Source organism: Vicugna pacos, chromosome 13, assembly GCF_048564905.1.
Source record: "Vicugna pacos chromosome 13, VicPac4, whole genome shotgun sequence".
Classification (NCBI taxonomy): domain Eukaryota; kingdom Metazoa; phylum Chordata; class Mammalia; order Artiodactyla; family Camelidae; genus Vicugna; species Vicugna pacos.
Genome location: NC_132999.1, coordinates 63,751,668 through 63,768,126, shown reverse-complemented (window position 1 = coordinate 63,768,126; position 16,459 = coordinate 63,751,668). Strand labels below are relative to the sequence as shown.

The following is a 16,459-nucleotide window of genomic DNA, read 5'->3' as shown; positions in this document are numbered from 1 at the left end:
CTGGAGAGAAAAGGGAGCCTTTGGGAGGAGAGCTGGGAGGAGAGCAGATCACAGTCTCCAGAAATAAAGGGGCGAGGAGGAGGGTGGACAGGAGCCCCCAGAGAGCCCAGGGAGCCCAGGGACTGAGAGGGAGACTTGGGCTGCTGAGCGGAGGGGTCAGCTGCAGCCCAGAGCACCGCACCCGAGAGGCGGGAAGCGGGCAGAGAGGGGCGGGGGGGGGCCTGTCGGCAGCACCCGGGTTTGCACCCTGCCCTGCCCTTTAGAGCTAGACCTGGTCAAGTTAATTAACCTCCCCAGGCCTCAGTCTCCTCACCTGTAAAATGGGAGCAATACTGTCTATGGGAGGAGTGCTGTGAGAATTAAAAGAGCCAAGTCTGTTCCTCAAAAAATCACACATAGAATTACCACATGGTCCAGCAATCCCATGTCTCGGTAGAGACCCCAAAGAAGTGAAAGCAGGAACGAATATTTGCACACCCATGTTCATAGCATCATTCACAAGAGCCAAAAGGTAGAAACACCCAAGTTTCCTTAAAAAGGAAAGAAATCCTATGGGGAGGGTATAGCTCAGTGGTAGAGCACATGCTTAGCATGTGTAAGGTCCTGGGTTCAATCCTCAGTACCTCCATTAAAAGAAAAAAAAAAAAGACACTATACACAAGGTCCTGGGTTCAATCCCCAGTACCTTCATTGAGAAAAAAGAAGAAAGCATATTTTAAAAAAGAAAATATTAATTAAAAATAAATAGAGGTGGGGGGTAAAAAAAGAAAAATCCCGACACTTGCTACAACATGGATGAACCTTGGGGACGTTATGCCGAGTGAAGTGAGCCAGGACACAAAGGGACAAATACTGTGTGACCCCATAGTGTTTAACGGGCACAGAGTTTCAGTCTTGCAGGATGAAAGTCCTGGAGATGGATGGTGGTGCTGGGGGCACAACAGTGTGAATGTATTTGATGTCCCTAAACTGTGCATGTAAAATGGTTATGATGGAAAATTGCAAGTTAAATGTATTTTACCACAATTTTAAAAAATAAAATAAATCAAAAAGCTGAGTCAGTGGAGCGGCCAGCCCATCACCGTACCCCAGCGTTTCTGTGACTGACCGGCCCACAGGCCCAGCCGTCTGCAGAGTGACCTCCGGGATCACTGAGCCATTCCCTCATTCCACAAACAGTGACTGAGCGTCGTTCTGAGACGATGGAGAAAGCTGTGGAAAGGCACCCTGGGGAGCCTGGGGGATGATCGGCAGCCCCCAGTACTGCAGCGAGGTGGGCGCCAAGACTTCCTGCGGGCCTAGCACGTGCCAGGCACAGCAAGTACTGAGTGCTTCCGGTCCTTGCTTCTCAGAGTGCAGCCCGAGGACCTGCAGAGCGCTCACCACCTCGGACTTTGTCAGGAATGCAGACTCTCAGGCCCCATCCCAGAGCTGCTGGATCAGAACCTGCCCTTCAGCAAGACCAAGGGTGGCCCGGGGGCACAGGGAAGTCCAAGAGGCCCTGCCTAGTGCTTACTCATCCATTCGACCCTCCACAACTCTGGAGTGGGTCTGTCATCGCCATTTGGCTGAGAAGAACCTGAAGCACAGGAAGGTGAAATGCCTTGCCAGAGGTCACACAGCTGGTGGACCGAGTTGAAGCGTCCAAAATCCACGTCCACCCAAAACCTCAGGATGTGACCTTTTTTGGAGCTAGGGTCTCTGCAGGTGTAATTAATTGAGATGAGAGGAGTGTCTTTATAAGAAGAGGAGACACAGACACATAGGGGAGCCGGCTGTGTCACAAGAGAGGCAGAAACTGAAACGATGCCGCTGCAGGAAAAGGATGGCTAAGAAGCACCTGCCACCACCAGATGCTGGAAGAGGTGGGAAGGAGCCACCCCCAGAGCCTCAGGGGGAGCAGGACCCTGCTGACAGGGGGGTCCCGGACTCCTGGCCTCCAGAGCCATGAGAGAGTACGTGTTTGTGGCTGTTTTCAGCATCCCTGTGTGTGGTCCTCTGCTGCAGCAGCCCCAGGACACCAACACAGTGGGTAGCTCTGCCCTTTGCCAGCCACTGCGTCCACCGGAGCCCTAGGGGAGACCCCCCCGGCTGCACTGCAGGGCCCCTGCGCCCCTGGGCTGACCAGGCGCCTGTCCGGGGTCCCCCGGGGAGAAGGGTGCTCACCTTCATGCGGAACACCTTCTTCCCACTCCGAATGGCATTGTCCTCAAAGGAAAACTCGTTCTCCCGGATCACGGAGCGGCTCTCCTTGTCCCCCGTGTAGGTGACCACGTAGAAGTCGGGTGCCCACATCTCAAACTCACGCTCCCAGTTGATGATGGTGGACAGGGGCGCGCTGACCAGGTAGGGCCCCTTGGAGTGCCCCTGGGGAGGGAGGCGGATGTGGGGAGGCTGCCGGCCCACAGCCAGCACGGGCTACCCCTCCCCAGCCAACCACCGCGGCCCGCGAACCTCCTTGTACAGCGAGTAGAGGAAGACGATGGTCTGCACCGTCTTGCCCAGGCCCATCTCGTCGGCCAGGATGGTGTCAGTGCCCTGGGCCCAGGAGAAGCGCAGCCAATTAAGGCCCTCCAGCTGGTAGGGGTGCAGCGTGCCGCCCGTGGAGTCGATGTACCACGGCTGTTTGTCAAACTTGACCGTGGGCTGCAAGGGAGGCAAAGGTTCAGACACACCCCAGATCCTGGGCCCCCAGGGCCCGCCCCCCAGGCCTCTGCACACACAATTCTTTCTGCCTGGAATCTTCTTCCCACTCCTCTCATCCCCAGCTTATTCATCTTTGACGTCTCAGGGGAAATGCCTCTTTATCCAGGAAGTCCTCCCCGACACCCAGCCTGGCTTAGGTGTTCCCATCGTGTCTTCCCATGAGGACACATGTATTCTCCTATGAGGGCAGTTTCCTTTGCTGGACTCTCTGATTTTGAGCCCAGCTTGTGGTCACAATTGCTGATCCTGTTCACTCCTGCTTTCTCTGAGTTCCATATAGTGCCCAGGACACAGGGGGCACATAGCCAACCTTTGATGATGCCAGGGTGCTTAATGCCCAACATCACCCTCTTTGCCTCTTTCACTCTGCAGCACAAGGCCACCTCCTCCATGAAGTCCTCCTGATGTTTCAGACCCATTCACCTTTCCCTGGCAACCCGCAGTCCTAAGGTGAACCCCCGTTTCTGTGTGTACCTGCCATGGGCCCTTGGAAGATAAGCACCTCATGAAACAGGGGGCCAGGGCCAGCCCAGGGCCGGGTGCTAGCAGACACCCCAGAGAGGCTGGCTTAATGAATACAAGTCAACCTTCCACTCCCTGACAGGCTCAAAGCTCCTGGGGCAGGCTGTGGGTCTCCTCCCCCTAAACAGGTAAGAATGGTGTGTGATTTGCACATTAGCTGTTGTGTTCTGAAGTAAGAGACACTTTCCGATTTAAATACTTGGAATTAGCTCATCTAAAGTAATGCAATTTCGTGAGCCACGCTGAGTAGAAACTATTTGCTCCCCAGCTGGTGCACTGGTAAGCCATCCTCAGATCGCTCTGTCCTCTGGGAGTTGCCCCTCTGCATGAGGCTGGGGACCGCTGCCAGGAGGGGCTGGGTCCTGTCACCCTCACCCCCCAGGTGCCTGGCCTGAGTGGACGGGCGGCACTCCAAGGCAGAGTCCCCCAGAGCCTGGGTGGCGGCCCTGGCAACCCCATCCCGGGGCCCCTCCCCACTCACGTCCACAATGGGCGTGTCCGGGGGCTTCTCCTGTTTATCGTCCTTCAGTTTCCTGCTCTTCTTGATCAGCCTCTTGGGCAGCCTGGCGTCCTCTCCCAGCATCAGCTCCCTGGGAAAGAGCGAGGGATGACGGGCCAGGGCAGAGGTACCAGGAGGCGGGACCCCCCCCCCCAGCGGCTCCACGCAGCCCACCTGTGGCCCCAGTAGGCCTGCTTCAGGTTGTCGTAGCAGGGGATGTCAATGTCGTCAATCTCCCAGGTGCACTGGTCGTAGGGCAGGTCTTTCCACTTGATCAGGTAATGCACATCCCCCTTTTTGTCGAAGCTGCAACACAGTAAACAAAAGGGGGGTCACTTGGGCAGTGGCCGAAGCAAGAGTCCAAAGAGGGCACCTCACAGGATGCAGAGCCTCTCACTCCCACGGTCCCCGGGGAACCCCAGCCAGAAGGGTGGCACCAGGGCAGTGACTCCAGACAGGTAAGGCGGCTCGACCGAGGCCACACAGTGAGTGGGAGGGAGGGAGGAGGGCACAGGGTGAGAGGCAGAGTGGAGAGGGACATCTGGGGGGCCATGCTAACGGAGCAGCAAAGAGCCAGTGTCCTCTCCGTCCTCTGGGGCAGCGAATCCCATTTTGTCCTGGAGAGTTCCCCAGAATTCTCCATCTCCAAGTCAGAAAGGTTTCCGCTGACCATAGACCTTTGTTTTCTTGCTTACAAACTCCCAAGCAGAGGGGTGGGTATAGCTCTGTGATAAAGTTCATTCTTCGCATGCACGAGGTCCTGGGTTCAATCCCCAGTACCTCCATCAAAAGAAAAAAAAAATTCCCAAGGACTGAACCAGTGCCCATCCAGGTCTGGGGCCCATCTCCGCAAAGTAGAGAAGAATGCAATTCCTTTGCAATTCCCAAAGGCCCCCAGACACACGGGGACCTGATGGCTGAGCCAGAAGCACAGAGGGGGTCCTTCAGAGAAGCACCTTACACTGTAGCTTGAATATAGCTCCCAGGAGGGTCCTGGGGCCTCCCACCCAACCCGAGTTGACTAGGCAACCAAGCCAGGGCAGCACTGAGGAGCAGGGGGGGCCATGGCTCCCCTACACGGCAGTGACGGTGGCTAGCCTGGAGACCACAGAGAGGAAGACCACTCCTGGTCATCATGGAAACTGATGGATTTTTTTTTAAATAGATGATTGGTCGTTATCCAGACTTCATTCAAGTAACAAATTTGGAGGAAATTCACCTGCCCTGCTTTTTGAAGGCAGGGAGAAAAGGTGGCATTTACGTCTGTTTTTTTTCCTTTTAGCCAAATATTTAATATATCAATTATATACATATTTATTTTTTAGAAACACTATGCAGGTTTATAACACATCCAGCTTAATGATATTCAGGGACATTTTCACAAATCATTTAATATACATTGTTCTTAATGTCAAATAAAGTATTTTATTGATAGCTAAGTTATCATTTATTTTACTTTATTTGTTTGACATTGTTTTATTTTTTATTGAAGTATAGTCAGTTTACAGTGTTGTTCACTTGGGTTTTGGACATGAAATTTAATAAAGGTAAAGGGTTAGGGTTAGGGCTGGGGAATCAGCGAGAGCTCCCACCTCCCACCAAACCAAACCCACACTCAGCGTTCATGGGCCTCCTGCCTTGGTCTCTTGGTTCGACCTCTGCAGAGGCTCTGACCACTGGCACCTGGGGAATTTCAGACTGCTCAACAAAGAGTTGTCACAGGGGCACTGGAGTTTGGAACAGTGGCCAAGAAAGCAAGTCCTGCCATCAGAAAAGCATGGGTTCCAATCCCTGCTCCACTGCCTCTCGGCTGTGTGACTTTGTACAAGTGACTTAACCTTGCTCGTGTCCACAGACACAAAAGTGGGGGTGAAACACCACCTCCTGGGGTAGATGGCGCACAGTGGTGTGAGCCGCGTTAAAAAGGAAGAGCAAACGTGTGCATGCCCCCGCACCACAGGCGCACCGTGGTCCCCAGGGCGCGACCGCAGGTATCAAGCGCTGACTTCCGCGGAAGCCCAGGACCACAGGGGCCCAACCCACCACGCATCCCACCCCAGCGAGGCTGGGGGCCAGGCCCGCAGCGCACCTGTGGTTCAGGATGCGGTGGATCATCATCCACTCGGGTTTGATGCCGTAGCGGTAGAAGCGCTCCTCCATCTTGGCGTAGAGCGGGTCCTTGTTCTTCCTCTTCTCGCTCTTGCCGTCTTCGTCGCCAGAGCCGTAGTCAAAGGGGGGCGGCTCGTCCATGTCGTTCTTTCTTTGGTAGTTGCGATACATCACCGTGTGGTAGAGCTCCAGCTGCTCGTGGAGGGGCAGAGGTTACGGGAGGCGGGGGCGGCCGGACACCATGTCCCCCAGCCCAGCTCCCCGGGCCCCTAGCCTGGCTCCCAGGCAGGACAGTCCACGCCTTCAGCCTCCCTCCTTTCCAGCTCCCAACAACGCCCCTTGCTCAGGGAGCTGGCCGGCGGGTTTTAGGTCCTGAGCCTTAGTACAGCCACACTCGCCTGGGCGCCTCACCTGCAGCTCCTTCACCCAGGAGCAGTGCCAGTAGGATAGCCCAGCCCACTTGACAAAGAACTCTCTCTCTGGGATGCCCTCCAGGGCCTTGGGTGGAGGAACACCAGGCTCCACATCGGGCCCGGGCAGCCCCACCATGAAGGGGGCCGGGGGCTCTGTCCACCTCCAATGCAGGATCCGCTGGACTTTGCCCTTCAGCGGGGGACACTGTGGACAAAGGAAGGTCCCGGATTCAGGGCTTAGCTGCAGGGCCCCACCCCGAGGCTCCCTCCAACAGGCTGCACTGCTCCCCAAGTCAGACAGCACCACAGTGACTCCAAGACACCACCCTGTCCTCAGGAGCCCGCCCCAGCCGTGCACGCAGGAGATGAGGCAACTCGGGTCTGCACACACACGCATGCACACGCACAACGGAAGACCAGATGCACATGGGGTAACTGCGGGCTGGCACAGCACAGCCCAGGCTCCACGGGGTGGGGGATTCAGCACTGGGGGTGGGCTAGGGATAACTCAGAGCATAGAGGTGTTCAAATGCCTGTGGTGACTGGGGGGAGGCCTCTCCTCTCCCTGCAGAAACTGAGGCTCCAGCCCCAGAGGCCTCCTACCCTCTCCTCACCACCAGCCCTGGGACGAGAGCCAGGTCCTGGGCGGGTCTGAGTGGGCGGTTCAGCCTTGTGTGGCCTTGGGCAAGTCACTTGACCTCCCTGAGCCTCAGTTTTCTCATCTCAAAATAGGAATAACAAAAGGCCTGGTACTTGAAAACTCAGGAAGCATCAGACGGACGCCCAGTAAACAGTGGCTGTGCTGGGTGGTGGCAGGATTATCACCACCGCCTCTCTTCTCTTGGCGGCTGAGTCTGAAGGGGACTGAGAAGCCTAGAGGGCCAGGGAGAGGCGGGACTCGGGGTGGATGGGACCGGGCTTGGGACTGAGCTATTGGCCTGCGGAGCGGGGCCTGGACGAGGAGACGCCTGGAGGGGCGAGGCCTGGACGGCGGGGGCGAGTCGAGGCCTTGACCGACGGGCCGCTGGCCAGCAGAAGCGGGACCTTGGTGGGCGGGGCCTGGAGCAGCACCGGCCGGGGTTGTGGCGGGCGTGGCCTAGGCCGCGGAGGCGGGGCCTCGGTGCCCAGGGCCCGCTGGGGCGGGGCCTCAGCGTGTGGGGCCTTTGTGCGCAGGGCTTTGCCGGGGGAGGGGCCTGGTCGTGGAGGGCGGGGCCTTTCCGGGGGCGGGGCGTTCGGCGCGGGAGGGCGTAACACTCACAGTACAGCGCGGGCAGAGCCATTCACCGTTTGGGATCTCGGGCAGCGGCGGGTTGAGGCAGTGCAGGTGATAGGAGGAGGGGCAGGCGTCGCAGCAGAGCAGCTCGCCGCCGTCCTTGCACACGCGGCAGAACTCCATGTGGTCGTCCTCCTCCTCCTCGCAGCCGCCCTCCTCCTCGTCGTCGTCGTCGTCCTTCGGCTCCCACTGGATCCCCTCCTTCTCCTGGAAGGAGACGTCCAGGTGGAGGCACCCTGGGCCTGGACGCCCCTCCACCAGGATGCGACTTCCTCCCTCCCTCTCCCACCTCCCCACGTTCTGCGCTGGGGTCCGGAATCCAGGCACAGACGAAACCTCCTCCCCACTCTCCCCGCGCCTCTGCCAAGGGCTTACACAGTGGGGACAGCTCCACTTGCCCTCGGGAGCTTTCTCCAGCTCTGGGTCCAGGCACACGAGGTGGTAGGCCCTTGGGCAGGTGTCACACAGGATGATCTCCCCACCCTGCTGGCACACCTCGCAGTAGTCCTGGTGGTCCGTCTCGTAGCCATCACCATCATCGACTGGGGAGGGGGCAGAGGCAGACATGGAGGGCCTTGTCCCCACTCCCAATGCACAACCAGTCTCCACCCCAGGCTGCACTGGCTCACACTAGGCACTTAATGGATGTTGGATGAATGGGTGGTGGAAAGACAGATGTGGTGAACAGAATGGTGGAGGGAGTAAAAGGGTGAAGAGATGCATAGAAGACAGATAAAAAGAAGGAAGGAAGGAATGGGGGGGAAGGAAAGAAGAAGGCTGGGTGGGTGGATAGAAAGGTGAATGGATGGATGCATGCATAAAGGGGAGGGAGGGAGGAAAGGAGGACTGAACGGAGGGAGGATGGGAAGGGGGATGGGGAGAGGGGACAGATGGGTAGAGGGTGGATGAGGTTAAGAAGCAATTCCTTCCTCAGGGCTCCATCTGCTAGTGCAAATGCCCTGGGGTGGCTCACATCATAGGTCCCTAATGTATGGAGACTCCCTGGGACAGGACCTCCCTTCTCCTGACTGTAGAGACCAGGGTGGTTGAGGAAGCCCAGGGAGACTGCCTGGCTGAGGCCTGAGGATGCCTTTCCCTGCTTCCCAGAGGGGGCTCTGCACCCCCACATCCACCGTGATGGCCCTGGGAACCCTGCGGACAGGACGTCCTACTTCTCTTCTTCTTGCGCCTCCTCTTGCTCTTCTTCCCCAGGGCAGCAGAACACTCGGAGCGCACGGAGGCGCTGTGGATGCTGGCGCTGTCAAAGTCCGACTCCTCGCGCTCATCCTCCTCACTCTGCAGGGGCAGGGGAGGGCCCTGTGAGCCCAGAGCCGGCCCTGGGGGCTCCTCTAGAGGGCGTCACAGGCCTAGGCAGGGGGTGGATTGGGGAGGGGCACAGTGGAAGCTCCGGAGGCACCGTGCTGTCTGTGGTTCATCTCCTCTCTCCACACAGCTAGAACACCCAAAAGCCCAGCCCACCGGTCCAGCCTGATGTCTACCACCCTCCCCAAGCCCTGCTCTCCAGCCCTCATACACTCCCCACCTCAGAACTCCACCTCCACACCTCTCCCAGGCCCTGCCCGCCACCCTGCCAAACTCCTACACACCCCTCAGAGGGAAGCCCTAAGGACACCTCCCCCAAGGAGCCTTCTCAGATCTCTCCTTAACTGGACCTGATGCACAGCCTGTGTGCCAGGTCGGGCCTGCCCCATCTGCCTGTCGTTGGCTCCCTCCCCATGCACGTGCCCAAACTCCTTCCAGACTGTGAGTAGCTCTAGAGCAGGGCCCACTATGGTGGAGCAGAGGGCCTAGCACATCAGCATGTGCTCAAAACTCAACCTGAGCTGGGCCACCAGGTCCAGCCTGGACCACACTTGCTGCTCCGTGCTCCCCTCCACAGCAGCTAAATTTGAGACCTGTCACTTGCCTCTACCAAGGGACGAAGATGACTTCCATCTCCGCCCCTTTGCAAGCCTGGGGCAGGTGAGGAAAACAGGTGCCAGGTGCCCTGTGGGGGCTGGAGGGCAGGGTGAATGCCCCTACCCCCGGAGAAAGGGGGCCCAAAGGCTCAGACATGGACTTAGGGTCAGTCTAAACCTGACGCCAGAGCTGGCCCTGGAAGGGCAAGGGAGGGGCAGGGCTCTAGCCCAGACTGATCCTGTCCACATGCCACCTTCCTGGGGCCCACCCTCCCAGCAGACCTGGGCACCCAGGCCCCATCAGGACTCTCCCACCTGCTGACCAGATGGAGAGGCAGCTGGGGCAGAGGGAGCCGGGACTGAGCCCCCGGCTCAGCAGGGTGGGCAGGAGAGCAACCCACCCGGAGTCCCAGCTACAGGGGCTCTCAGAAGGACCCAGGCTGAACCCCTCACCAGTCAGGTGGGGAAACAGGCCTAGCAGGCCTGCACGAAGAATGGGAAGAGAGAGTAGGGGCGGGCGGGGGGAGGGTGTGGCTCAGTGGTAGAGCACGGGCTTGGCATGCATGAGGTCCTGGGCTCAATCCCCAGCACCTCCATTAAAATAAATAAACAGATAAGAGCAGGGGAGGGGGAGCAGGACCCACGCCCAGGCTGGTTCAGGAGAATGAACTGACAGCCTGCTTGCAGGGCACGCATGCTCCACACACACACACACACGCACGCACGCACGCACGCACGCTCACCGAGGAGCCTTTCTTCCTCTTGCTGCTGACCCCTCCAAAGCGGAACTTGAGCCCGGCCACCTTTCTCCCTTTGCCCTTTTTCTTCGCATCCTTGGAGCCTTTGATCTTCTTCCTCACCCCGGGTCCTGGAGAGCACGGGAGGAATAACCAGTGCACGCCGCGGCTAGCTCACTCACCGCCACCCTGTCATTCAGCCTCACAGGGAACTCAGTAGAGGACACTGAGGCTCAGAGAGGTGACATCCGTCCTTAAAGGTACACAGCAAGCAGAGAGGGAGCTGCAGAATAGCCCTGGCCCCGTCGCTGCTCTGGCCACTGCACCGTCCCTCTCCCACACTGGCCATCTTGGGAACAGCCCTGTCCCATCCCTGTCCCCAGTAGAGCTAGGCGTCCCCAGGGCCACCAAGGGCACACCCACCCACCTGCAATGTGCTAGGGCAGGAAGCCCTTTCCGCAGCTGCCAGCCCCGAGATTGTCCCCAGGCCGTGCTGGCACTACTCAAGACCACCCCCACCTCTGCCAATGTCCCCCAGGGAACACCGGCTCCCAGGAGGCCAGCAGGGCTGAGTCTGTTTTTAACGGAGCTGGCCACAGGACAATTAGCCACCTGGAGAGTAATGACCCCCCAGCAGCCTCTCCCGCCATGCTGAGCAGGGAAGGAGGGGGCCTGGAGGCAGGTGGCCTCGCCCCGGGCCCTTCTCCACCACCCACACCGCACACAGAGAGAAGGGACAGGGAGCCCAGTTGTAACTTCACTGGCGCCACAGAAAATCTATTTCAATTTTTCAGGTTCTGAATAGGCAGCCCAGGGAATCGATTGCTCAGCGGCTGGAGCCCGAGAGGAAATGAGAACGAAGGCGAAGGCGGGCTGGGAGGACGCGAGGGAGTGGAGCAGGGGCAGGCTCCAAAGCCCACGTCACTCACCCACCCGGCCCCTGCAGGGACCCAGCAGAGGGGCCCATCGTCCTAGAGACCAAAGCTCCTTGGGGCGGAAACAAGGGGTCCCCAGAGTCCTCTCTTCCCCACATCAAAACCCAGATTAGGGCACCCAGGAAGGTGAGCTGTGGGCAACCCCACCATTCAGAGCCCTGGGGAGATCAGTCTCCCTACCCCCAGGGGGGCCAGAAACCCTCCACCCAGGGAAAGAAGTTCCCTCCCCTAGAACTTCAAGTCACAGAGAGCCTCTTGGTCCTCTCCTCCCAACCAGATGCCCCCACGGAGTCAGATTTTGTACCTGGAACTCCTTCCAGGCCTCCCTGGGACGCTGGCCCTGACCACACCCATTACCCCAAGGGCCAGGTGCTCAGACGAGAGGGATCAGTGGGTCACCCTGGGACCTCTTCTCCCTGGGAATGGTGCAGCCTCCAACTCAAAAGCCCCAACTCCCAGCAGCATGGGCCACCCTTGTGCCTTCCTGCACGGCCAGGAAACCTCCCAAAGCTCTGAGCACAGCACCTCCTCCACTTCCCCACCAGCCCCAAAGGAAGGCTGGACAGATGCCGCAACACAGCTGAGAAAGGGTGTGTGGGTCCAAGGTCAACCACGGCACTGGGGCCCTGATAAAGACCGGCCAGGCTGCCCTAGCTGCCCCCGGCTGCAGGGGGGGGCCTCTGCCAGCAGGACTGGGTGCCCACCCACAGCCTTACCCTTGCCCTCCTTGGTCTTGGCCTTGCGGATCGGCACAGGCTGGGGTGCCTGCTGGGGGCTGATGGCCAGTGGAGGCGCGATGGTGACCGTCTCTACGGCCGCTGCCACTGCCGCCGCGGCTGCCGCGGCCGAGCTGCCCTTGAAGGGGTTGTTGGCACTGAACTCCCGCCACTTGGCGCCCAGGACAGTCATCATTTTGGACATGGGGATCTTTGGGTTCTTCTTGGCGATGAGTGGCCTAAGTGGGGGAAGAGGCAGGAGGGTGAGGGCAGCACCGTGGAGGGGACGAGACTCCCATGTGACCCCAACTCTTCTTCTCCCACACCTGGGATACATGGCAAACTGGGAAAACTGGGCGGAAAGGAGGGGCAGGGAAGAGGACAAAGAGAGACACAGGTCCACCCCAAATGCTCCTGTTTCTCTCTTATGTGATCTTCTAATTGGGTTTCCAGACCCTGTAAGACCTGAGGGGCCAGAGGGTGGGGACTACAGATGGCCCCTTGGTGTCTGGTCCCATTTCTTCAAGAGCTGAGAGCAGCCATGGGGGCTTAAGACCCCCAGGACTGACCTCACGTAGGGCCAGCAAGAGACGGCGGGACCATCTGCTAAAATGGAAGGGTCTTGACCCTCCCGTGGGATCTGCCCAGGGTCAGTGTCAGCCTGACCACCCACCCTACTCCAGAAGCCCAGGGCTCTGCTCCTCTGCCCCTCTACTTGGTGCCCCCTGGGGAGTCAAGCCTCAAGGGCAGTCTCCATAGCAGCCCCAGGGCCCACCTGAGGAACTGGCTGAAGGCCTTGTAGTTGGTCAGCGTGTGGTAGTCGGCCTCTGAGAACAGGTAGTCCACATCGTCCAGGCCCCACTCGGCCATGAGCTGCCCCGAGGACTTGGGCTCCTACGGACACACGAGGCAGAGGTGGAATCAGAAGTGGGGATCCTTCTAACCTGCACCCCCACCCCTGGGGCCCCACTCAGGAGGCCTCGGAAAAGCGGAGGGATTGCAAGCACTTCTCCCCAACCCTGAAAACATCCTGGAGCACCCCAGCTGCCAGCCGCTTGATCAGTGGAAATGCCTCAGATGCCAGCGCACAAGGAGGGGGCGGGGCCGAGTGCCTAGGGGAAGCCATGTGCATGCCCAGAGCAGGAGCAAGAGCAGGACTCGCTCTCCAAGGGAACCTGAGCATCAGGACAAAGCAGCAGCCTGAAGATGGGTTTTAGGAGGGCAGCTGTCCCTGGGGAGGCAGCAGGGCCAAGGGGCTGCCTGGGCATGCTGGGAGGAATCAGGCTGCCCCAGGATGTCACCTGGTACAGTCACTCAGGGACCTCGTGAATGGACAGGCCACTTTGGGTTCTGGGGCCAGGACAGGGGCACAGGACAGCAGTCCACTTAGGGGTAGAGCCCCGAGAAGGTCCCTCAGCTACTGCGGCCCTTTCCGCATAGGGGGCTGAGGCCCAGAGAGGCGTGTGAGTTCCCAAAGGGCACACAATGAACTCTCAAAACAGCAACTCGGGTGTCAGGTCACCAGGCAGACCCGGGTTGGCTGGGAACAGAGTGGACCTCAGTTTCCCTATCTGTAAAATGGGGGTAACAGCACCTCCCTCACAGGAGGGACACTGTTAGCACAAGTGCTCGGAACAGGGCCCTCACCCCGATTTCCCACTTGTTCAAGGGAGCCCAGAGCTGCCCCAGCCCCACCCACTGATCCATCCCACCGATCAGCACACACTACTCCCAGGCCACAATCCAGGTGGGCATGTGACTTAACCCAGCCCAGACAAGGGCACCCCTGGGTCACAGGCCAGCTCTCCCTTCTGCTGGAGGAGGCAGTGGGGAGCTGCTGCTACACACATTCTCGGCCACGAGGATGCCTGGCCTGACCCCACGGAGGCAAAAAAACGGCTGTGGATGACACCACTGGGTCCCACTAGCTGGAATTCCCCTTGCCTCTCAACTCTCAGGGGCACTGACCTAACAAATCCCTTTTACTGCCCAAGCCCCTCAGAGCTGAGCTGTCTGCTCCAGCAACGAATGGAGGGCCCCCCGGGTGGAACACACAGCCTCCCTCGGCCCCAAGGGACCTGCTTCTGGGCCTCCTGTTCTCTGTGACAGTTCAGAAATGTTCCCATGTGGGACCCCTCCTTTGGCTGACCTGCCGCCAACCCGCGGCCATTCCTGGAGGCAATCAGGCTCAGTCCCACCAGGAAGCAGGGCAGCCAGAGAGCAAGTGATGACATCGTTACAGGATAACCCTGAATCACTCCCGTAAGTTCACCTCTCAGAGCAGCCAGGCCCTCAGCTATTATCAGTCACAGATGACTCATAACGCACCTACCAACCAACGTGCTCCCTCTGTGTGTCAGACACCACCGGCACTGCCTAACTGCGGTCACTGACACCACCACCTCTGCCTCACCCGACAGCCACTGTATTAGCACCTTTAATTATCTTATCTTTAAATCCACGGCCAGCCCAGACTGAGCCTGGGGGCCACGTGAAAGAACCGAGGAAGCGGGGACTCCTGGGTGACGTTCTGTCATCTGCCCCTGCCTGACCCAGAGCCCGTCTGCCAGCCTTACCCTCGGCCCCTTCCCCTCCCCGAGGAGCCCCCACGGTGGGGCCTGGCGAGTCCAGGGGCCTCGGCTCATGCACGTCGCTCCCCACATTCCCAGGGAAGAGGGGAGAGCTGCGTCACCACAGCTTCCCTGAGTCACGCTCACTGGGACACTCTCAGATGCCCATGCGGGCGCAGTTTCAGAACACGTGTTAACAAAGTCCCCTCTTCACCATCAGCAGAGCTGTCCAGCCGCTTCTTCTTGGCAAAAGCTCCCATTTGTTTTATTTTCCCAAATTGCTCCAAGCAAGAGGTTCCTGACACGAAACTCGAGCTCAGACCATCACTCTCCTCAGAAACAGCTGCGCGCTCAACGGGGCAAGACAGCGGATAATGCATCAGCGAGAGGCCGCCCGACTTCCTCTCCAAACTCCTAAACGTCATCCATCGATTTCAAGTGTGTCTCCCAGACTTGTGGCTACAGCCTTTCTCACCTGCTTGCGTCCAGCCACCATGTGTGTGCACACGCATGCGCACTCGCACCCACAGACCCATCTGCCCCGACAGCTACTCGTGGGAAAGGATGCTCCGGCCCTGCTCACTAGGGGGCTCCCAGGACAAAGGCAGACGGTTGACAGTGGGAAGCTCAGCCCATCCAAGCAGGTGTCCACCCCAGCCAGGCCTCAGTCTCACCTTGAGGCATCCGTCCTCATTCTCCTCCTCCTCCTCCTCCTTCTTTTTACGCTTGGCTTTTTTCTCCTTCTTGTCCTTGAGTTTTTTCTTTTTCTTTTTATTTGGGGAGTAGTCACTGCCCTCACTCTCCGACTTCTCCTCCAGATCCTCTTCATTTTCCGACAGCTCGTCGTTGCTCCCCTGGAAGAGAACGGGGGACAGTGAGGACAACAGGGGCCCAGAGAAAACGCAGAGTCCTGGGCCACAGTACTGCCCCGAAGTGGCCTCCTGGCAAAGCTGGTCAGCAGCTCAGGCTTCCTGGATCATTCACACCCACCAGATCGCCACGCCCAGCCAGAGGGGCTGCCCTGAGTCAGCTCAAGCCAGGGGTCTCACCCCCGAGGACTGGTCAGTGACAAACGGTGCTGTGCAGGAGAGCCAAGGCCTCGGGTGAAGTCAGACTTCCCCACCGGGCAAGCTCAGCGCGACCTGCTTGAATGGCCCTGGGGTGAGGCTCCAGACTCCATTTCAGGTTTCTATGGACTTTGGGATTTTAACGAGTGTCAACAGATGGCACTTGGACCCAGGAGCTCGAGGCAGACGATGTAATGCCCAGAGCCAAAGAACAAACTGCAGGCCAGGCTCCTGCCTGGATCTAGCTCCCAGTTCCTCACCTCTCTGCTTACGTATGCATCCTATGGAATCGCATGTGTCAAGCAGAACCTATAATTAACAGGGAGCGCACATCCCAGTTTTATCTGCCTGTGCGCTCTCCGGAAGCGGCTACAGCACAAGCCCACCTTCCCCATCGCCCCCACCCTGGCCGCTTCGTCTCCATATGAGACAAGGTAATTTAGGCAGCTCTCAAGCTTGGCTTCCTTGATTTAGTTTCCCTTCTGTACAAACAGAAAATGGCCCATTTATATGGAGATAAGGATGTTTACAGACAGAGCATCCCCACCAGAAAGGCACTGCCCCTCAGAGAAAGCTGGGTATTCGAGGCTTTTCCAAATGCAAGCGGTCTGACAAAGCCCTTCTAGCCCCTCCCAGCCCCTCCAGGCCTGGGTCTGAGACCAGCACTGATGTGCCAATGAAGATGACACTTGGCATCTTCATGCTGGCTGTTTACTGTCTTCAAGGTGAGCATGGAAGAGATGAAGAGAGAACTGGAGAGATGAAGGATGAGCTCCAGAAAGAGCAATGAGGGAGATGGAGAGGGAGGAGGGAGAGGAAGGAGGGGAGGAGGGAGAAGGGAAGGGAGGGGGCGGGTGGGAGCAGAGAGGAGGAGGGCGGCAAGGGCAGGGGGTCTGTCTGGACAACCCTGGGGGGCTCCCAGCCTGCTTTCCACCCTTCCCAGCCACCCTGAAGAGTTGAGAGTCTTTTCCCAGGAAGGAGGCTCTCCTTGAG

General features: G+C 58.7%; 1 protein-coding gene across 5 annotated transcripts in view; it reads right to left on the bottom strand.

Annotated features, from left to right (window-relative positions):
- Positions 1–16,459, bottom strand: part of CHD5 (chromodomain helicase DNA binding protein 5) — a 56,885-nt gene that overhangs the window by 25,390 nt on the left and 15,036 nt on the right. For all 5 annotated transcript variants that reach the window (XM_072975526.1, XM_072975528.1, XM_072975527.1 and 2 more), the window contains exons 3-15: positions 15,074–15,253; positions 12,605–12,723; positions 11,830–12,068; positions 10,185–10,309; positions 8,695–8,818; positions 7,898–8,064; positions 7,508–7,729; positions 6,248–6,454; positions 5,817–6,028; positions 3,902–4,033; positions 3,710–3,818; positions 2,455–2,646; positions 2,167–2,367 (exon numbers count right to left, since the gene is read on the bottom strand). In XM_072975526.1, the coding sequence (XP_072831627.1) occupies positions 2,167–2,367; positions 2,455–2,646; positions 3,710–3,818; positions 3,902–4,033; positions 5,817–6,028; positions 6,248–6,454; positions 7,508–7,729; positions 7,898–8,064; positions 8,695–8,818; positions 10,185–10,309; positions 11,830–12,068; positions 12,605–12,723; positions 15,074–15,253 (2,229 nt within the window). The remainder of the gene's footprint in view (positions 1–2,166; positions 2,368–2,454; positions 2,647–3,709; positions 3,819–3,901; positions 4,034–5,816; positions 6,029–6,247; positions 6,455–7,507; positions 7,730–7,897; positions 8,065–8,694; positions 8,819–10,184; positions 10,310–11,829; positions 12,069–12,604; positions 12,724–15,073; positions 15,254–16,459) is intronic.